The sequence below is a fragment of the Canis lupus genome, chromosome 10 (genome assembly GCF_011100685.1).
Source record: "Canis lupus familiaris isolate Mischka breed German Shepherd chromosome 10, alternate assembly UU_Cfam_GSD_1.0, whole genome shotgun sequence".
Classification (NCBI taxonomy): domain Eukaryota; kingdom Metazoa; phylum Chordata; class Mammalia; order Carnivora; family Canidae; genus Canis; species Canis lupus.
The window spans coordinates 47,172,200-47,195,799 of record NC_049231.1 but is presented as its reverse complement, the minus strand read 5'-3'; the positions used below and the strand labels follow the sequence as shown (position 1 = coordinate 47,195,799).

Below are 23,600 nucleotides of genomic sequence, written 5' to 3'. Positions count from 1 at the left end.
CTTTCCATTAAGGAGTCAGTAGGGATTTGAACCACAAAGTTAGGTAGCAACCAAAAAAGGAAAAGTCCATATGAACTGAAGAGGAAGGAATGAGGCTGGCTGTTGGACTTGGATTTTACAGGATGGGATCTTAGAGCTATGGCTGTGATACTGGGCTATTCTTCAAGACAAGAAGGAAGGACCCTAAATGCAATTCAGAAATCATCAGAGCTGCCTCCTCAGTTTCTCAAGGCCAACGCAGGACATTTCCTGAGTTTTAACTAGCCATACAACCTCTGTCCAAACCAAAGTGGAGCTGCCCAAATCCAAGGGGGGGGGGGTGTGTGGCAACCCCTGCCCAGGAGACCCATGGAGGCATGGCTACCTCCACCTAGATTTGGAAGGATAAAGCCACCTAGTGCTGTGGGCATACAACCCAACAACAGGGCCACCTCAGGGGCAAGGCCACCAGAGAGCCCCAACCAGGCCAATTCCCAGTGAAGCCATGAGGCTGGGGCCACTCCTAGAATCCCAGATTGGTAAAGCCATCAGTGCACAACTTGAATCCATAAGAGCTGCCCTGCAAAGCCATGGAGCTGCAAATGCCCCTGAGTGTCCAGAAGGTGAGACCTCTCCTCCCCTCCAATTGGTCCAAAAGGTAGGACCTCCATCCCAGAGGGCTGAACATCTAGTTAAAGAGGATTATTCTCAAGCTTTAATATTTAATGTTGGTTGCCTTTTGGCCTTTGAACTTGCTTGGAACCTGTTGCCCCTTCTTTCTCTCCTACTTTTCCCTTTTGGAATGAAAGTGTCTATCCTATGTCTATCCACCATTGTATTCTAGAAACACATAATTTGTTTGATTTCACAGGTTCACAGCTGGTGGGGATTTCCTCAGAACGAATCATATTTTGAGTCTCACCCGTAACTGATTTAGATGAGACTATGCACTTTTTAGGTTTTTAGGGCTATTGGGATGGATGGAATGAATGTATTTTGTATGAGAGAAGGACATGTATCTGGGGGGGTAAGGATGGAATGCTATGGTCTGAATGTTTGTGTCCCCCCCACCAAATTCACATGTTGGAATCCTAACACCCACTGCGGTGGTGTTAGGAGGTCTCTGAGAGGTGATGAAGTCCTGAGGGGGGGCCCTCATCAATGGGATTAGTGTCCTTATCAAGGAGATCCCACAATGCTTCCTACCCCCTTCCATCATGTGAGGATACAATGAAAGGTCTGCAATTCAGAAGAGAGCCCTCACCTGACTTAGCCAGCACACTGATCTCAGATTTCCAGCCTCAAAAACTATGATAAACTTTTGTTGTTTATAAGCTGCATAGTCTATAGCATTTAGTTATAGCAGAACAAACTAAGGCAAGGACTATAAAAATATCTGGTCAGTTTTCTCTTTCTGGAGTTTGAAAATTTCTAGTAGTTAACAGAGCAGAAGCCTTTTCTCTTGGCCTCACTGTAACATATCCTAATACAGGTGTTTATATGCAGTAAGTATTCAATATGTTATAGATTATTGAATGCTATTATTCCTGTAAACCACTCTGCATATATGCAGGACATATGAAGGATAGTATTTTTACTGCTGCAAAATAACTTTTCTTCTGCTCATATGGCATTGACTCTCTCTCTCTCTCAAAATAAATAAATAAATCTTTTTAAAAAAATGTAGCCCTTGGGATCCCTGGGTGGCGCAGCGGTTTGGCGCCTGCCTTCGGCCCAGGGCGCGATCCTGGAGACCCGGGATCGAATCCCACGTCGGGCTCCCGGTGCATGGAGCCTGCTTCTCCCTCTGGCTCTCTCTCTCTCTCTGTCTCTCAGTCTTTCATGAATAAATAAATAAATAAAAAATCTTTAAAAAAAAAATGTAGCCCTTGAAATATTAATATAGAGAAAAGTGGAAAGAGCACTGATGTTGGAGGCAAGACAACTGAAATCCGAATCCAGATCCCACTACTTATGAGCTATATAATGATGGGTAAGTCATTTAACTTCTTTGAGTCTCCATTCCTCATTTGTAAAAGAGATTAACATTTATCTCACAGTATTTATGTGAAGATTGAGCAGGAGAGTGCCCAGCATTGTGTCTAATACTTAATGGGTGCTCAATGGATATTGATATAGCAGCATATTTCTACTATACACATATTTTAGTTTTATGAATAATTTTAAGTTAGCAAGGCTTAATATAGCAAGTCTAAAATAAGATAGATTCAAGAGATCCAGTTTCTAATTCTCACTCTACTATTCAACAGTTTGACATTGTACTTTAAAATTCTTATTTATAAAATAGGGAAAATATAACCTGCTCTACCTACCTTACAGGAAGTTGTGAGGATAAAAATAAGAAAACACGAAAGTGATGTGAAAAAGTTAATGGTATTTCATGGGATGCCTGGGTGGCTCAGCGGTTGAGCGTCTGCCTTCCGCTCAGGGCATGATCCCAGGATCCGGGATCAAGTCCCACATCAGGCTCCTTGGGGGAGCCTGCTTATGTCTGTGTCTCTCATAAATAAATAAAATCCTTTAAAAAAAAAAAAAAGAAATGAAAAAGCTTTGGTATTTCATTAATTAAAAATATATGGTATGATTGAAGTGTTAGAATTTTTTTTCAAGATTTTATTTATTTATTTGACAGAAAGAGAGAGAGAGCAGAAGCTGGGGGAGTGGAAGAGGGAGAAGGAGAAGAAGACTGTTCACTGAGCAGGGAGCCGGATATGGGGCTTGATCCCAGGACCCTGGGATCACGACGGGAGCTGAAGGTAAACACTTAACCGACTCAGCCACCCAGGTGCCCTGGCCTTTCTTTTTTAAAAAGAGTTAAGGATACCCACTTAATAGAAATTCAGTCTATAGCTTCCAAAGCATCGAGGTGGGGGAGGGGGGGGAGCATGAAACAGGGAAGATAAAGAAAATTTCAACAACATAATGTGTAGAAACAGAATGCATTTATGATTTCAGATATACTTAAAGAGATTATCTCACTAGTCAGATAAAGTCGTAAATCTTGCTATATAGTATCTAAAAGGGCATACTTAAAAAATGATGCTAAAAGATTGAAATTATTCCAAGCAGGTATTACCTAAAAGCAATATCAAAATCAGACAAAAGAGACTTTAATGCCAAAGTTTCATTAGCAAAGAGTGTTGAAAATTATAAATGCGACAATTCTTCAGGACATGTAGCAATTCTGATCCTGAATGCACCTAACTTCAAAACATAAAACCCAGAATGTTTGATTATTTTTGATATATCCTGAAAACACAAAATAAATTATTTTGTTTAGATAGTGATTTCCATGGAAACATCCCATTATGATATTATGATATGAAGATTTCCCCTTAAAAGACTAGACAAGTCCATTTACTTCACAATTTGATTTAACTTTTGTTTATATGTTTATCCATGTCATAAATGCACATAAAATGCCAACTGGTTCCATAAGATTTGTTAGTAAAAATTATCCTCTTTTAGCCAATTCTCTTAATATTCTACTTTGACGTTCTAAATAACATACTTCTTTTTTATGGACTTCTTTAGTTTAGTGATTTCCTATGGAGAATTCCTATGGAGAATGAGGATTTAGTTCTTTGATCCCACCATCAACACAGATACATTCCCATTCTTCCAAAATGTTTCTATCTTACCTTTGGTTAATTCACTGTTCAGTATCAGTATTACTGTGACTATACGTATGATATTCAGAGATGAACCACGTAGTAAACCATGGTTACTTTTTCCCATGCTACATAACTTTTTCCTCTATAGTTAAATGTCTTGTTCTTTTACTTACCTATGAACTCATCAATAATTTAATTCCAAGTTAAATCATCTTCAAGATGTTCATTCATGCTCGATTTCCTACCAAATTCATATTTTTTTATCATTTATTCATGAAAGAGAGAGAGAGAGAGCGAGGCAGAGACACAGGCAGAGGGAGAAGCAGGCTCCCAACATGGAGCAGGAAGCCCAACATGGGACTTGATCCCAGGACTCCAGGATCAGGCCCTGGGCTGAAGGTGGTGCTAAACCGATGAGCCACCCGGGCTGCCCCCAAATTCATATTCTTGAAGGCACTCCCAGAGCTTCTGACCTGCACCCATCTGGACTGACCCACCTCTTGCCAGAACACAGCTGGAGAAAAGAGAAAGCCCTTTCCCCCACACTGGAGCTCCTGTTTCCGTATCCTATGCTTTCCTCTCTTGGTTTCCTTCTTCCTTTTAATGGAGCACGTCCTTCTGGAGACTCTTCAAGTCATATGGCAACTTGCATGTCTTAAAAATCTATTCTAATTCCTGATTGTTTGCATATAACCTGTTTGGGTTTGTTTTGTTTTTTTTTTTTTCCTCTGAAAGCTTGCAGAATCTGTTCTTTGGTCTATAGTAAGCTTTCATGATGACGTGCCTTTGGGTGAAACTATTGTTTTTGTTTTTATGGTAGGTACTTGGTAGACCTTTCAATCGAGAATCTTGTGTCATTCAATTCTGGGAAATTTTTGTGTCTTGTTTCATTGGCTTTGTCCACTTCAGACTTCCTACCATCCTAGTCTTGAACATGTTGGACTAATCTTCTAAATTTCTAATCTTTTTTCTCTACTTCCCAGGTATTTACCTTAAGTTTATATTCCAATCCTTCTATTAAGTTTACTATTTCTTCTATCATTTTAAAAAAAGATTTTATTTATTTGAGAGAGAGGAAATAGGGCAGAGAAAGAGGGAGAAGTAGACTCCCCACTGAGCAGGGACCATGAGATGGGGCTAAAATCCCAGGACCCTGGAATCATGACCTGAGCCGAAGGCAGATGCTTAATTGACTGAACCACTCAGGCACCCGTCTTCTACCATGTTTTTAACTTTCAAGAGTTCTTGTTCATTCTCTGAATATTCCTTATTTTAGGAAGGCAATATCTTTTCTCTCTGGGAATATTAAATGACAGGATTTTGCTTGTTCTGTTTTATTTCCTTTCCCCTGCATAAGCAATATTGTGTTTTGTTTTGTGTTTGTTCTCTATCATGTTAGAGGCTTTCCTCATATGTCTGGTCATTCATGAGCTGCCTACTTATGTTTGTTTGTTTGTTTGTTTGTTTGTTTGTTTTTAAAGATTTTATTTATTTATTCATGAGAGACACAGAGTGAGAGAGAGAGAGAGACAGAGACACAGGCAGAGGGAGAAGCAGGCTCCATGCAGGGAGCCCGAAGTGGGACTCGATCCCGAGTCTCCAGGATCAGGCTCTGGGCTGAAGGTGGCACTAAACCGCTGAGCCACCCGGGCTGCCCTGCCTACTTATGTTTAAGATTAAAGTATAAAAAGCTGCCTACATGCTTTTAGCACATATCTGGGGCTTGTTGACCATGAACTTTTAACATTAGGTGATCTGGCTGAGCTTTCTGTTGGGGAACCACTGATTGTCAGCATTATTTCCTCTTTCCTCCTGGGCTGGTAAGATTCCCCAGAGACTTTCAATCTTTATCCCCTAGGATAAATGTTTGGCTGCCAGCATTTTAGAAGCCATGTAAAAGAGGAAGGTTGGAAGTGGGGGGAGACAAGCTCACCATTAAATGTGCATATATTCATTTTTCCTCTTGTTTCTGATGAAGCAGAAACCATAGTCTAGAATAAGGACTGGAGGTTCTTGGGTTTCTCCTGCTAGCTAATTTCCTCACAGTATCCTATAAAAACCTGGAGCAGGAGTGAAGGGTGTGGGGTAAAAATAGTGGACATTAATGGAAAATATGTAGCCCTTAGAGTCAACTAACTCCCTGAAACCTTCTCACTTATCCCCATGTGCCAAATGTCCAGCAGCTAAGCATTTACTTCCTGTTGAAAATGGAAATGTTCTTCTCTTACAAAACTGAATAAATTGTTTGGAGGGCATCAGTCCAATAACTGTGGCATTTATGGGTTCATGGTGTAATAGGCAGTTCCCACCCACTCATCCTAAAACAAAGATTGACAGTTGTTGACCAGTAGTCAAAAAAATGTTTAGTTGTTCACTAACTACTTAGTGCTGGTCAACTTTTCAGATGTCCCATTCTTAGCTATGAATGGACCACTAAAAATAATCCGAAATTTGAGAAAAGTTTACAACCTAAAAAAAAAACAAAAACAAAACAACATAAAAGTGGGAAATCATCTCAGAGGAAAGAAAAATAATTTGGAGAATAGAAGAGAACTTAAAAAAAAATCCTAGTGTTTAGGAACCAGAAACTTTCCACTACATTATTTCTCAGCCACACCGTAAGACAGAAATTGTTATGCTTATCGTGAAGATTAGGAAGTTGCTGTTCAGAATGAGTATGCCTTATATAAGCTTATGCTCCGAGTCACTGACATGGCTGGGATTTGAGTCTTCATGCTAAAAATCAACTAAAAGACCACCGATTCTCTAGTGGTCTTTTAGTTGAACCGCAGCTGCTTTGGTATTTATAAACTCGACACAGCATATGGTTACACAGAACCATATGAAAATAAGTCCCCAATACATGAAACCACAAAATTCTTAGCTGGAAAGCTTTCGTCTATATTTCTATCCCATGTATGCTATCCTTTTAGCATAGGCATCTTTTATTGGTAACTTAAAGTGATAGTAACATTCATAGCAGGAACAATTTTAAGTTGCACGTTCTCATGGAACATATCACAGAATGAAGCACAGGGATAGAAGTATGACTAAGGCTAAATTTGGAATTTGAGATTCTAACATAATTCTACCACTAGATAGTAAATAAGCTAAGAGGTGTCCCCCCAGGTTCTGCATGTATGCTTTATTTACATAACAATGCTTGAGGCAGGGTAATTGAATACCACATAACAGAGATTCAATAAATGTTTGTTGAATAAATGAATTGATGCATCAAGGTTCCAACTCTTTCCAAAAAACTTATTTTTTTTTTAGATTTTATTTATTTATTCATGATAGTCACAGAGAGAGAGAGAGAGAGAGAGAGAGAGAGGCAGAGACACAGGCAGAGGGAGAAGCAGGCTCCATGCAGGGAGCCTGATGTGGGATTCGATCCCGGGTCTCCAGGATCGCGCCCTGGGCCAAAGGCAGGCGCCAAACCGCTGCACCACCCAGGGATCCCCCAAAAAACTTATTTAAAAGCAAGGATAGGGCGTCTGGGTGGCTCAGTGGGTTAAGTGTCTGCCTTTGGCTTAGGTCATGATCCCAGGGTCCTGGGATGGAGCCCCACATTGAGCTCCCTGCTCAGCTGGAAACCTACTTCTCTCTCTTCTTCTGCCTGCCTCTCCCCCTGCTTATGATCTCTCTCTCTCTCTGTCAAATAAATACATAAAATCTTTTTTAAAAAATTAAAAATAAAAATATTTTAAAATAAAAGGATAAACTCTGACAAAAGAAAATCACTACATTTTCACTATCTGTATTACAGATCCTAAACACTGAACGCGTCACATTGCGTAAAGTAAATATATGTAAAGTACATTCAACAAAGTTTAGAACACTCTAAAATGAGTTTAAACACAAGGGTAATCGGAAAGGCAATACTTTGATTTTGAGTGAATGTTTTTATAACCATTCAAGCTGTAAAATAACTTTGTGAAATACAAAAAAAAAAAAAAGCAACGTAGGAAATATTCAAGTAAGTTTTTACTTTCACAACATCGACTAAAAAGTAAGCCTTGGGTCAAGTCCACAAGCAATCCATATCAAGTTTAAAAGAAACTTGAAATAATCTGCTGCCCTATATCAGACTTTGAACAAAAATAAGTATTTTTACAAATAGGCTACTTACACAATAACAAAATGAAGTAGCAAATTCTAAGCCTCGTGCTCTCATTTACTACCATAGAAGTGCCCTCTGTAGCCAGAGAACACAGCAGCAAGTGGAATAAGGCAATGTGCCACTGACCTTGGATCCTAACACTACCACATTTAATACTCACTGTCCTAAGCACCATATACAAATAAACTTGGCAGGGTTTTTTGTGCTGTATTATATATTTATTTTTTTACTTCAAGTTTTTGTTTAAATTCCAGTTAACATACAGTATAATATTGGTTTCAGGTGTAGAATTTAGTATTTCATCACTTACATGAAACACCCAGTGCTCATCACAAGTGCCCTCCTTTAATACCCATCACTCATCTAACCCATCCCCCACCCACTTCCCTCCATCAACCCTCAGTTTGTTTTCTATGGTTAAGAGTCTCTTATGGTTTGCTTCCTTCTCTTTTTTTCCATTTCCCCTATATTGATCTGCTTTGTTTCTTAAATTCCACATACGAGTGAAATCATATAGTATTTGTCTTTCTCTAATTTAGTTCACTTAGCATAATAGAGTCTAGCTCCATCCACATCATTGCAAATGGCAAAATTTCATTCTTTTTGATGGCTGAGTAATATTCCTACACAAATGTGTGTGTGTGTGTGTGTGTGTATACACACCTTATTTAACAAATTGGTCACATTAGCAGAATACTTTAAGACCTTTACACTCACTGATGTGGCCTGCAATTCCCCACCAACTATCTCTTCCTGATTTTTCCCAACATAACCCATGAAAAACTCTAATACCATTTTTATTTATTTTGTTATAATAAATAACATCTTCATCCAGTTGCCCAAAAACTGACATTTAAATTAACCTGCAAAATCTCATTGTCAGTATGTGTGTAATTCCCATTAGGTACTGAGAAATGAAGTAACAGAGTGACTAAGAGGATGTGTAATTTAAATAGGGTGGTCATAAAACATGAGAGACTCCTAACTCTGGGAAACGAACAAGGGGTAGTGGAAAGGGAGGTGGGCAGGGGGTTGGGGTGACTGGGTGATGGGCATTGAGGGGGGCACTTGGTGGGATGAGCACTGGGTGTTATGCTATATGTTGGCAAACTTAACTCCAATTTAAAAAAAAAAACAGAAAGAAAAATAGGGTGGTCATGATGTTGTACTGGACCATTATATGAAGGCAAATACTATACTACCCAGGGGCTCCTCATTCCTATGAGAGAATCCTAGATCACCTGAGAGGAATCATATTCACAAAGGAAGGTCAAGTGGTAGGAAATCCCAGACAGCGATGCTGTATCAAGTAACAGCAGCATTAGTTTACATGGGCCATGCTGATGCCCAAAGGGAAATTTCTTCATATTTTCATCCTTTTTTTTTCTTGCTGAAAATCTAACCCATAGGAAACAGCATTCACTTCAACTTAAAAAGAAACTTTCCTCTTTCCCTCTGTGACTCAGAACACTAACTAGTAATATTGTAAAGTAGGAAAACTCCTTAAATCTCAGCTTCCCTGAAGAGTTTATATTTGGCATGCTAGAGATATTTCCAACACCATTCCTTAAATTCTTCTAAAGACCTCTCCCACTTATAGCAGTATTTGCCCAAGACTTCAATAAGGTCTTTTTCTTCACAAGCTTCAATATTCAAAGTTACTTGGAAATTGTGATGGAAAAAAAAAAAAAAAAACCTGAGCAAAATAGTCCCATTTTAAAAAAAATCTCATTTATTCTCTTTTTCCATCTCCAGAAAACATCAAGTATATATAGTTGAAATCCATCTTTAATTATAAAAACACTGAGATCATCTCATATATTTTTCCTAAAAAAAATTGGGGAAAATGTCTCCTATTAATCGGTATTTACATTTGTTATCTCCTTGTACACTTAACCAGTGTGCCCCTTCCGAAAGACACAGGAAAATCATAATGAATTACTTCTATGTGCCATGCACTCTATTAGCTACATCACAAAAAGTATGAAAGATCTTAGGTTTAATGCCCATTCTGTTATATGTTAGCATACAATATTGGGCATACTACTCAAATATTCTCAATCTTAATGCCAACATCTTGATATTTGAGATAATAATGGTTCCCTTATAGGGTTACCGTGGGGTTTAAACAAGCTAATGGTTGTTGTAACAAAGGCTTAGGAACCATCATTGGCACCTAGTGTTCGCTGCCTATAGCCAGCGCCAATAAAACCGAACTAAGAACTAGAACTATTGAAGGAAAGAAAAGTTGGCCAAAATTCCTGGCTAAGAGCGGAAGAATCAAATTAGTATTCTCTCAAGAATCTTCAGACTTGGGCCTGCATCCATTTGGGGGGAAGGTCTAGAGAACTATTAAGGAGAAGCCTTGGGGCAGACTGGTCCTAACACAAAACCAAAGGTTATGGATGGGACCAGACTGGCCTCTGGAATGTAGCATTTGACTCAAGTTGGCATGCAGAAGCAATGTAACAGGGTTTTCTTTTTTTTATTTATTTATTTATTTATTTATGATAGTCACACAGAGAGAGAGAGAGAGAGAGAGGCAGAGACACAGGCAGAGGGAGACGCAGGCTCCATGCACCGGGAGCCTGACGTGGGATTCGATCCCGGGTCTCCAGGATCACGCCCTGGGCCAAAGGCAGGCGCCAAACCGCTGCGCCACCCAGGGATCCCGTAACAGGGTTTTCTTTAAAAATATGTAGTGCTATGTAAATTGTTTATTACTACATACATACACACACCCTAACACACACAGATACCTGCCCTTAAGCAGAGATGGATTTAAATGTTGCATGGCTGAGAAGAAGACAGAATAGAGTGGCTGAGTATACCAGAGAAAGCAAGGAATGTGTCAATAAAACTAGATTAGAGAAGCCATAGAAGGTGGTAACTAAGCATTCAGGCTCTCAACACAGAATGCTCAGTTTCAATTCTTGTTTCCATCACTCATCATTCAGCATAAACTCAGGAAGTTAAAGAACTTTTATGTGTCTAAGTCCTCTCCTGGATAAAAAAGAATAATACTAGTACCATCCTCATAGGGTTGTTATAAAAATTAAAAAGTTAAAATATATAAAGTACTTTATATTATATTATACAAATATATATTTATATACATATAATTTAAAACATATAAATAGATTTATATATGTTAATTACATATATATATATATATATATATATATATATATATATATATCACTAACAAGGTATATATAAAGAAGATTGCCTGGTACATAGTAAGCATCAGTTTCCCAATCTGTAAAATGAGAACAATAAAATGTCTTACTTCACAGTTTGTTATAAGAGTTAAATAAATTACATCTATAAAGTGCTCACCACATAACAAATCAATAAATATTTGGTATTTTTATTAGAACATGGGAGGGTACCAAAAATAATTTTAATCCAGGGAAAAATATTGCATAATGGAATATAACAGAAAATATCATGAAAAACATTATTCTCTTTTAGTGTTGAATATATTTACTGGGAAACCATGAGTAACTTGGCATACTCATCCACTTTCCACTGTGTAAAACACATCTGAGTAATTCCATCTCTTAGACCTGTCACAGGATCTAAGTTGCAGATAAAAAAAATACAGAAGATGAAGAAGGAGGAGGAAAGAAACCACAACTACAATAGCAACTTTGAAATAATATTCCTCTCAGTATTCATTCACCGACAAAGAAAAAAACAAAACCTAATAACATATACTCACAAGCAAAAAGCTTATTTACAAATGTACTTACAGAGAAAATGACACTTTTAAATTTTGAAAAGTAGGCACTCCTATGGAAATTTGTGGAAATAGGCCTTCTAAAGAACAAATATTGCCATAAAATTTAGAACTTAAAGGTCAATTCACTGAAACCAAAATAAGCATAATTCCTGTTCAGTCCACAAAGAAACCCAGAGAGTATAGAAGTCAAGGGAACCAAGAAAATTTTAAGGAGGCTGTGGCCAACAGTGTGCTAACTGCTAAAAGGCTAAGGCCTGGTAAGTGTCCATGAGGTATAGCAGCAAGCATATAATTGGTGATCTTAATAAAATCATTGCATGGAGTGGTTGGGATTGTAGAAAATACTAAATGAATCAATACAATCTGAGAAATTATTTTTATAGAGAGAGGAACAAGAGACTAAGCAATAGTCACTAACTGAGTTAGAATAAGCTTCTTTAACTTGGGAGATATTCAAACTGGGATTTTTTTTCAGATTAAAACTTTATTCTAATTAATATCGATAAGTAAAGCCAATTGATACTAGGGATTTATTCCACAAAGTTTATTACTAGGTCATTCTTTGACCCAAAAGTAGTGGAGTAATTTTAATCTTTCCACCTAAAAGATGTTAAAGCACAAAAATTTTAAATGATATATATGAAAGTTTAAACTGAATGATGGTTTCTTGGATTTATTAGAATACTTCTGTGCTAAGAGATTCTCAGCTAGCAGGGCCTCTGGCTGGCTCAGTGGGCTTGCAACTCATGATCTCAGGGTTGTGAGTTTGAGCCTCATATTGGTTGTAGAGTCTACTTAAAAATAAAATCTTAAAAAAGAGAGATTCTCAGCTATCAATGGAAGACTTAAGATCCTTTTTTAAGATGTGATGTGTGTAAAAATCTCCAGCCCAACGGATTATGCAGACAAGTGTTTGAGAAACCACCTGTAAATTCTTCTGACCAGTTATGAATGACAATACAATATCTATTCATCCAGACAGCAGTATCCAATAGAAACATAACGGGAGTCATTCTGTCAGAATGGCTAAAACCCAAACCATAAGAAACAAGTGTTGGCGAGGAAGGGAAAAAAAAGGAATCTTTGTGCACTGCTGCTGGAAATGTAACTGGTGCAGCCACTGTGGAAAACAGTATGGAAACTTCCTCAAAAAATTAAAAATAGAACGAACTATCCTATGATCCTGTAATTGCACTACTGAGTATTTACCCAAAGAATATGAAAACACTAATTTGAAGAGATATATGCACCCCTATGTTTACTGCAGCATTATTTACAATAGCCAAACTATGGAAGCAGCTGAAGTGTCCATCAATAGATGAATGTATAAAAATGTGAATATTTTCACATATTCACATTTCATTATTAAATATGTGGAATATTATTCAGTAAAATAATATAAAATAAAATAATATTATTTTTATTCTATAAAAAAGAATGAAATCTTGCCATTTGCAACAATGTGGATGGATCTAGAAAGTATAATGTTAAGTGAAAAATGCCAGTCAGAGAAAAACAAATGCTATATGATTTCACTCATATGTGGAATTTAAGAAACAAAATAAATAAAGAAAAAAAAAGAGACTCTTAACTATAGAGAACAAATAGTAGTACCAGAGGGGAAGTGGATGGAGGGGATTGGTGAAATAGGTGGAGGGGATTAGGAGTGCACTCGTCTTGATGAGCACTGGGTAACATGTGGAACTAATGGATCACTATATTGTACACCTGAAAAATATAGCACTTATACTAACTACCCTGAATTTAAATTTTTAAGGAATGTTTTAAATAAATGATTCTTAAAAAAAGAAATATGTGAGTTACATATGTAATTTAAAATTTTCTAGTAACCATATTTTTAAAAAAAGAAATAGATGTAATTAATTTTAGTATTTTCTATTTAATCTAACATCTAAAATGTTATTTCAGCATGCAATCAATATGAAAATTATTGCTAAGATATTTTTTTCATACTAAGCTTTGAAATTGAGCTGTATTTTACATTTGCAACACACCCCAATTTGTACTAGCCTCATTTCAAGTGCTTAATAGTCACTTGTGGCTAGTGGTTGCCCTATTGAATAGTACAGGTCTAGAATCCAGGTTCCCTGCAAATAAGAGTATGGGTTTTCTTGTTCACAGATGTAATTGCAGCATTAAGAAGAGTGTCTGGCACAAAATGAGCCCTCAGTGACTATTTGTTGAATGAATGAATAAATGAATGAATTAATCCATGGGTTTTATTCACATATATAAAAAAATTCCTATGACATAAATGAAATTTTAATTACATGACTAGAACTATTAAGAGAAGCATATAATTATATTAAACTCAATTCTAGCCTAGATCATAGTTTAGTGATATATAGTTAGTCGATACATCCTAATAGATGCATACTTTCAAATACAATATAAACATGTTTTACTATCAATAGTGAATATTCTTCTATAATCACTTTAAACATGATTTTCATAAACATTTAGTAAATTAAAATGCTGTCACATGCCTCTAGTAAAAGTCAAGTAAATTATAGCTTTTCTCTCTAGAATGAATGAACTCCACATTCATCAAATACATACAATTCTTACATATTACACTAGTATTAGCAAAGAAATGCTTTTTGGCTTAATGTCCAATTCACTCTAACACTGGCAAAAGAATATGCTAAAAATAGCTTCAAAGCCATAACAAAAAGTTAAATTATGTTGTTTTAAAAATGTTTACCCCTAAAAGTACTGGGATTTCTTAATATAAATGAAATATGCCCCAAATAGTTGATGTTTAATAACAAAAGTTGGAGAGAAAAGCTTACCTTCTCTGCTAAGAGCTCTCTTATCTTGCTTGCTTGAACTCTAAATTTCATGAGCTGGGACTCCAGAGCTACACATCGTTCTTTCCAATCTACTGGTCCTTCTGTCTCAGAAAGCTCTGCCATATTTATCTAGAAATGAAAGCATTCAAATAGCATAATACCCATTAGCATTCAGGATAATGCATTACATAATCCCATGTACACATTATAGTTACCATCTAATGAAATTCACATACAAATTTTATAAATTCTCTGATGAATTTCAGAACTGGCTCTATAGTTCATGGAAAAAACTTAGGGGGAGCCAGGAGGCCAGGACTGGAGGCCCAATGTGTTTATTATTCAACTTTTCTGTATAACATATCCTTCCCATATCTCAGTGGGAAGGACACCGGTAATAAAAAACCATTGTTCCTCCTGAGTATGTTGTGAGGAACAAATTAAATAATGCTATTTTTATTTTATTTTTTAAAGATTTATTTATTTATTCATGAAAGACAGAGAGGCAGAGACACAGGCAGAGGGAGAAGCAGGCTCTGTGCAGGGAGCCTGAGGTGGGACTCGATCCCGGGACTCCAGGATCACACCCTGGGCTGAAGGCAGGCGCTAAACTGCTGAGCCACACACAGATCCCCCAATAATGCTATTTTTAACAGCACTTTGGACAATACAATAGCACCACCCAAACATAGGCTACTGATATTTATTTTAGCTCTGCCCAACAGATATAGCATTTTTTAAATCTTTTAGCTCACAATTTTACTACAGTCCTAAACTTACAGAATTATCTCAATTTGATTCAATTGGTAGCATGATAGAATAACCTAAGAAACTTCACTACTAGCACTACAATAAGTTAGATTTACATTACAATTATTGCTTTCATCATCTTAAATTTATCTAAGTCCAAGGTCTCTTTCAAGCCAAAAATCATTTGGCATATTTAACTAGGCAAAGTATTATGACCTTGGACACATTTGTATAATTTTTTGGTGCAAAAAAAGATATAAATATGAAATTTGGAATCACCTACATTAAGTAAATATGGAATCAGTGTTCCCTATGAAATTAACATTTTCTTTTGGACAAGATAAATCTCAAGGAAAAGCACCATAAATAAGAGGGAAGCCTGGAGGCAGGGTAACTGGTTTTAAAATTCTAAAGTGAAAAAAAAAACTATTAATTCATTGTTCCTGGTTCTGGGATTCATAAATGTTATTTTAAACATTAATGTTCTCCAAATAAATAAATAAATGTTAATGTTTCATCAGGCCATTTGAATAAGCAGCTTGATGATATATTTCTAAATTGTCCTCGCTTTGAACAGATAAAACTTGCACTAGGAAAAAAAAAAAAAAAAAAAACTTGCACTAGGAATGGATTTCCAGAAGGAGCCAAGCCCTGGTCTCAGCATATACTTGACAGCAAAACTCTCAGAACTTCAGAATAGATCTGCCGTTGAATGTATTACTCTTATTTTCCAAAAATATGTGTCCCTCACATATTAGCAAAGTTGATTTTCTCAATATTTAGTGTAATATAACCCTTCCTAAACCTATAGTTTTTTAAAACTTTGTGTTGTTAAAGACCCACAAAAGATTATTTTCCTAGTATAAATATTGTTTTGTGCTTAAACCAATTTTCACATTAATACTGACATTATCATTCAATAATTTAGAAATAAATAAAAGTTGAGTTATTCTACAGAGGCTACAGCTTTTTAAAGATTTATTTATTTATGATAGACGAGAGAGAGAGAGAGAGAGAGAGGCAGAGACACCGGCAGAGGGAGAAGCAGGCTCCATGCCCGGAGCCCGACACGGGACTCGATCCCGAGACTCCAGGACCGCGCCCTGGGCCAAAGGCAGGCGCCAAACTGCTGAGCCACCCAGGGATCCCCGAGGCTACAGCTCTATTTTTTTTTAATTTTTTTAAAAATTTATTTATGATAGTCACAGAGAGAGAGAGAGAGAGAGAGAGAGAGGCAGAGACACAGGCAGAGGGAGAAGCAGGCTCCATGCACCGGGAGCCCGACGTGGGATTCGATCCCGGGTCTCCAGGATCGTGCCCTGGGCCAAAGGCAGGCGCTAAACCGCTGCGCCACCCAGGGATCCCCGGCTACAGCTTTATTAAGAGCATCCTGACCATCTCAAAGCCTCCAAATGCTCCTAAATTCTAGTCATAATTTTAGGGATATTTAAAAGTGTAAAACTGGAAATCATTCTCTTTTCATATCTTTGTTTTTATAGAAGGCTCACACCATTGTTTTTCTGAGTCTTTTCTAAGGATATCAACCTTATCAATGACCTTTATCATTACCCAATTATCATTTACTATCAATGATTTAGGAGTAGATAATGCACAAACTTTGTCAGTCACAAACTTTTTCTCACTTCTGCTACTTCATTTCTTTCCTCCTTAGCTTTAGAGTGGACACAGAAAGAAAATATGGATGAAATATTATAAAATAAAAAGCGATCCTGAAAGAGATGTCATTAAGTACTGAATCATTTGTATCTTTGCACAGAAATGTACATTGTTAAACAAGAGGAGTTTAATTCACATTGGTGAATTTTTGCTCTCCATTTAAAATAACTTGTATATGTCCTCCTGTAAAATTTCTAGTTTAAAAAACAACATAAAGGCAGATTTTTTTCAACAAATGAAAATCAATACAGTGAACCATACTAGTATAGTAATAGACCAAAAACCACATAATCATTTCAATCAATGCAGAAAAAAACATTTGACAAAATTCAACACCCTTTCATGATAAAAACATTCAATAAGCTAGTAATAGAAGGGAACTTCTTCAGCCTAATAAAAAGCACCTACAAAAAGCCCTCAGCTATCATCACACTTAATGATAAATAACTGGTCAAAGACCAGGAATAAGACAAAGATGTCTTGCTTTTGCCACTTCTATTCAACCACATACTAAAAGTTCTAGCCAGGGACAGAAAATAAAAGAAAAAGAATCCAGTTTGAAAACTAAATCTACCTCTGGGCCTGGCAGGCATATAATAGATACTCAAATTTTTAAAAAAGGAATAAATAAAGAAAACAAAAACAAAAAGAAAAAAACTAAATTATCTCTCTTTTCAGATGTCATGATCTTATACATAGAAAGTTCTAAGGAAAAAAAAAAAAAAAAGAAAGCTCTAAGGAATTCACAAACAAGCTATTAGAACTACCTGAGTTCAGCAAGGTTTTAGGAAGCCAGATCAGAATACAATGAATTGTATCAATTGTTTTACTATGCATTATCAAGAAAAAAAATTTTTAAATGGGGACCCCGGGTGGCTCAGTGGTTGAGCCTCTGCCTTTGGCTCAGGTTGTAATCCCAGGGTCCTGGGATCGAGTCTGTATCAGGCTCACCACAGGGAGCCTGCTTCTCTTCTGCCTATGTCTCTGCATCTCTCTCTGCATCTCTCTCTGCATCTTTCATGAATACATAAATAAAATCTTTTAAAAATATATCCAAAAATGAAATCAGAATATATTCCACATACAATAGCATCAAAAATAATTAAATATTTAGGAATAAATTTAACAAAAGAAGTGTAGACTTGTGCTCTGAAAACTACAAAACATCATTGAAAGAAAAATTTTTTAAAGATTTTATTTATTGTTCATGAGAGATAGAGAGAGAGGCAGAGACATAGGCAGAGGGAGAGGCAGGCTCCATGCAGGGAGTCCGATGCGGAACTAGATCTCAGGACTCCAGGATCAGGCCCTGAGCCAAAGGCAGATGCTCAACTGCTGAGCCACCCAGGCATACCTCATTGAAAGGAATTAAAGAAAACTTAAATAGGGGATCCCTGGGTGGCTCAGCGGTTTAGCCCCTGCCTTCGGCCCAGGGTATGATCCTGGAGTCCCAGGATCGAGTCCCAAATCGGGCTCCCTGCATGGAGCCTGCTTTTCCCTCCGCCTGTGTCTCTGCCTCTCGCTCTGTGTCTCTCATGAGTAAATAAATCTTAAAAAAAAAAAAAAAAAGACCTAAATAAATGAAAGACATCCAAGTTCATGGATTGGAACACTTAATATTATGAAGATGCCAATACTTGCAAATGGACACACACAATCAATTTAATCCCTCTCAAAATTCCAACTGCAGTTTTTGGTAAAAATTGGCAAGCTGATCGTAAATTCAGATAGAAATTCAAGGGATCCAAAATAGTGAAAACAATCTTGAGACTCATATGTCCCAATTTCAAAAATTGCTACGAAGCTACATTAGTCAAAACTGTATGGATTGCCATAAAGATAGACATATGATCAATGGAATAAAATCAAGAGTCCAATTCACATTTATGATGAATTGATTTTTGACAAGGATGCCACAACCATTCGATGGGGAAAGAATAGTTTTTCAACAATGGTGCTAGGCAACTGGATAATATCCACATGCTAAAGAATGAATTTGGACCCCTGTATCACAACATGTACAAAAACTAACTCAAAATGGATCAAAGACCTAAATGTAAGAGCCAAAGCTCTAAAATTCTTAGAACAAAAAATGGGTGTACATCTTTGTGACCTTAGATTAGGCAACAGTTTCTTAGATCTGATATTCAAAGCTTAAGTAATAAAAAATAGATAAATTGAACTTAATCAAAATTCAAAACTTTTGTTTCAAAAGATACCATCAAGAAAATGGAAAGATAACCCACAGAAGGGAGAAAAATATTTGCAAATCATAAATTTAAGAGACTTTTATCCAGAATATATAAAGAACTCTTACAACTCAACAATTAAAAACAAAATAATTACAAAATAGGCAAATGATCTAAATAGACATTTCTCTAAGGAAGATATACAAATGCCGGATAAGCACATGAAAAGATGCTCAACATCATTAGCTGTAAGGGAAAAGGCAAATTAAAATCATGACAATTATTGCACACCAAATAGGATAGTTATAATAATAACGACATGTAATAACAAGTGTGGGTGAGGATGTGGAGAAATTGGAACCCTCAAAATTTGCTATTGGGAATGTAAAAATGGTATAGCTGCTTTAGAAAAACAGTTTAACAGTTCCTCAAAAGTTTTAACATAAAGTTACCATATGACCCAGCAATTCCAATGCTACTATTATAAGAGAATTGAATGCATAAGTCTACACCAAAACTTGTACATAAATGTTCATAACAGCACTATTCAAATAGCCAAAAAGTGGAAACAATCCATGTGTCCATCATCAGATGAATGGATAAACAAACTGTGGTATATGTGTATGTTGGAATATTATTCAGCCACAAAAAAGAATAAAGTACTAATACTTGCTATGACAACTATCCTAGCTGCCAAGCAAAAGAAGCCTGACATAAAAAGGCCATATATTGTATTATTCCATTTACATGAAATAGGTAAATCCAAAGAGACAGAAAGTAAGTTAATCGTTGCCAAAGACTGTGAAGAGAGGGCAATGGTGATCAATGGCTAATGAGTATAGGATTTTTTTTTGGAGTGATCAAAATTATTCCAGAATTAGATGGTGCTGATGATCACATAACCTTGTGAATATACTGAAAGCCACTGATCTGTACCCTTGAAAAGGGTAATTTTATACTTCAATCTAAAAAAGAGCATTTATTTACAAATGAGTAAAGAAAAAGTAACAGTTGTATAGAGCTGTGGAATCACTATGTTGTATACCTGAAACTAATGTAAGTGTGTCAACTATACTCAAATAAAAATATAAATTTTTAAAAAAGCAATGCAGATACAAATATTCTCATCATACATTTATTCACACAATTGTTCCCCATACATCTGTCATCTTTTAAAACTTGTTTGTGATATACACAAAGAAAAAATTTCATTTAAATATGTGGTAAAGTGTAACAATCATTTTCATCATGGACTCTGGGCTTTGTTTTATATTTTGAAAGATCTTCCCCACTCCACCCATTACATGGATGTATATAGTATGTCAACATTTACAAATTTAATGATCCATTGTTGCTTGTTATCCTTGCCAAGAATTCCACCATTAACTCCAATGATTTAGAGGTAAATGTTAACCTCAAATATGGCAAGTCTATACATATATCTTACCAAGACTCCTTAGCTATGAAAATGACACAATAAATAAACTCTAAGTTAAACATACCTATTCATATATTTAGTTATGCTCATTATATATTTTACAACGAAGTAGCAAAACCTTAAGCCTATTATTAAATAGGCATCTAATGTCTGCATTCTCTATTAATAGTGCCATAATTTTTAAAAACTCAAAACTACAGATTGGTTGGCTAATGTCCACCCAGAGGTCTAGACACCTGATTTCCTCATTTCGTTCCATAATTTCAGTTAGCATAAAGTAACTGTTGTGTTAATACACCATCTTGAGCAAAGACTGTAACTTTGAACAACGTCCACTATCCTTTTCCATTACCATCGATTTTACAGAACATAACTGTATAGCTTTGGGAATTATAACCATTTGCTAAACAAATATTCTTTCTAGATTTTTAATTTGAAAGCAATCTATCTTCACTGCAGTGGACGGGGTGTGTGTGTGTGTGTGTGTGTGTGTGTGTGTGTGTAAGTCTTGGTTGTCCAAATACCCACCCCCAATGACTTTGGGGAATATTTACTGCCACAAAATAAACTGTTTACAATTATGGAGTGAATGCTCCTTTCTCCGAATCTCTGACTTCCTGTTTCTCTTCCAAATCCCAAAAGAGAAAGAAAACGAAAAGAAAGAATTCGTCTCTATTTAGGCTTATCCTGACCAAGCGCAGGGTTAGCCACTCACATTCTTTAATTTTCTCCTCTTAAGGAACGGCTTCACTTGGCCAGGTAAGCGTGCGTTTGTTTTCTAAAGCAGAAAGGATCCCTTTCTTGACCACACTGAGGCATGCCTTGTGGAAGACGCCTCCTGACCGCCAACCACCCCACTGGGCTAAGCCTGCCCTTGGGTGGCACTGGCCGGGGCAGCAGCCGTGCCCTGGACTGCAAGCTCGCAGGGACACGGGGCTGTGCGGTCGAGCCTGCGCCAGGCATTTTCACAAAGAAAGCAGCGACCTGCAGGTAGCACCAAAGCTTTTACGCGTAAATCGTTCAACTTGCTCTTTCCACGGAGTTCCGCACATCAAAAATCAGGCTCAGAGATCCCGTCTTTTACATAAAGGTGGGCTAGTAACTTCAGGGCCAGCGCAGTTTCACGGGTAGGTCACCTAAGGGCACTTTGACATTCCGGCCACTGGAGAGGCAGAAAATGGGTGTTTGGGGCTGTGAGAAGTTTCACCCCGAGATCACAGCGCGGCTCCCAGGAAGCCGCGGCCGAGCCGCAGCATCCCCGGCCGCGGGGCCGCCGGCTGCACCCCCGGGGCCGCCCGCGCCGCGCCGCACACCGGGCCCCGCGTTTTCAAACAAAATGTCACCGGAGGGCAGGGGGCGAGGAGCCGCCGGCCACCGCGCCGGGCCACTGCCTCCAGCCGAGACCCCAGTGCCGGGGGCGGCGAGCGGGCGACACCGCGGGCTGGCGCGGCGGCGGGGGGGGGGGGGGGGGGCGCGGGTCCCGCTCGGTCCAGCGCCCGCGCGCCCCACGGTCCAGGTCCCCGCCCGCCCGCTCTGCCCGCTGCCCCCAACCTCGGCCCGCCGAGCCCCCGGGACGGCGCGCTCCCGAGGGGGCGGGGATCCCGGCATCCGAGCTCCGGGCCCGCTCCGCCTGCCTACCTCCGCTGCGGGCCGCCGGCTGCAGCGCCCGAGGTCCTGGCCGCGCCTGGCGCGGGGCTCCCGGGGCTCTCCGCGGGCGCCCGCCTAGCTGCGAGCCCGGAGCGGGCGGGGGCAGGGCACCGCCTTCCCCTCGGACTGGCGGTCGCAGTAGCCAATCGGAAGCGCAGCCGGCCGTCTGACGTCACCCGTGGGTGTGGCTATGACTTTGACTCCTCCCAGGCCCTGCCTCCGGAGCGGGCTCTGTCCCGGACTGCCTGCCCCAAGCCTTCGCCATACCTAGAGCTCAGAGGTGGTCTTAGCGTTCACCTCCTTTCCGTTCTCTGCCTCGGCTCAACACCCACCCGCTTCGTCTCCCAGCCTGAAGTCCCTCCTCTTGCCAATGCATCCTTTACCCTCTGTCAGGTTAACTGTCCTGAAATGCACTTTTGATGCACACCCTGCCAAAGGCCTTCGTTGGCTCTCTTTTGCTTAAATGATCAAGAATAGACTCCCTAGGGGATCCCTGGGTGGCTCAGCGGTTTAGCGCCTGCCTTGGGCCCAGGGTGTGATCCTGGAGACTCGGGATCGAGTCCCACGTCTGGCTCCCTGCGTGGAGCCTGCTTCTCCCTCTGCCTGTGACTCTGCCTCTCTCTCTCTCTCTCTCTCTCTCTCATGAATAAATAAAATATTAAAAAAAATAGACTCCCTAGGCTAGTATTCGAGGCCTCCAACCTACTTTTCCAGGCTTATCTTTTACAGCTGCCCTTCACTCGAGTCTTTTTTTTTTTTTAAGATTTTATTTATTTATTCATGAGAAACAGAGAGGAGAGAGACGCCCAGGCAGAGGGAGAAGCAGGCTCCATGCAGGGAGCCCGACGTGGGACTCGATCCTGTGACTCGATCCTGGGACTCGATCTTGGGACTCGATCTTGGGACTCGATCTTGGGACTCCAGGATCACGCCCTGGGCTGAAGGGGGCGCTAAACCGCTGAGCCACCCGGGCTGCCCCCTTCGCTGGAGTCTTGCTGTGCACTTGCCCCACCCCAGGGAAGTCTGTTGGGAACGTTTACCTACTGTTTTCTCCGTCCCCTTTAAAAGTTCTAACCGACCTCTAAGACACAGCTCAAATAATCTCCACGTAACCATGCCTGTCACCCCTCCTGGCAAGCATCTCTTCTCCTGTTGCTGCTCCGTGAGCATCATTTAGGTTTTTACTCCTCTTGGCGCTGAGCTCATTCTGCCTTATGTACTGCTTCTTATCTGTGCATTAGATTGTGAGCTCTTTGAACCAGGGATCCATTTTCTTTCTTTTTGCAGCCTCCTCAGCACCCAGCACAAAGCACTGCTTAAGTGGAGGAGTGATAATTTGAATCCAATTGGGTTTTACAAACCCAGATGGGGTCTGGCAAGGACAGTCTCAAGTGGGAAAAACTAGAATTCTGAATATCATGGGTAATCCTTCTGCAGGTCATAAAGTTAGGTCAGACAAATTACTCCCTTTGGTTCACAGTTGGCCAATAAAGGATGTCAGAAGGCTTTTTCCATTACCATCTTTTTTTTTTTTAAGCTTATCTTACCTTATATAGAAAATGCATAAAAGAGATAAAGATTTACAAAGTTCCTTAGAGGGAAGA

The 23,600-nt window shown here is 38.7% G+C and overlaps 1 protein-coding gene across 5 annotated transcripts in view; it reads right to left on the bottom strand.

The window, feature by feature from the left end:
* Window positions 1-22,086, bottom strand: part of PLEKHH2 (pleckstrin homology, MyTH4 and FERM domain containing H2) — a 112,750-nt gene extending 90,664 nt beyond the window's left edge. For all 5 annotated transcript variants that reach the window (XR_005365815.1, XR_005365816.1, XM_038551157.1 and 2 more), the window contains exons 1-2: window positions 21,988-22,086; window positions 14,296-14,424 (exon numbers count right to left, since the gene is read on the bottom strand). Coding sequence is in view for 3 of the 5 variants with exons in the window: in XM_038551157.1 (XP_038407085.1) it covers window positions 14,296-14,418 (123 nt within the window). In the remaining 2 variants the exon portion in view is untranslated. The remainder of the gene's footprint in view (window positions 1-14,295; window positions 14,425-21,987) is intronic.
* Between the last annotated feature and the right edge of the window lie 1,514 nt (window positions 22,087-23,600).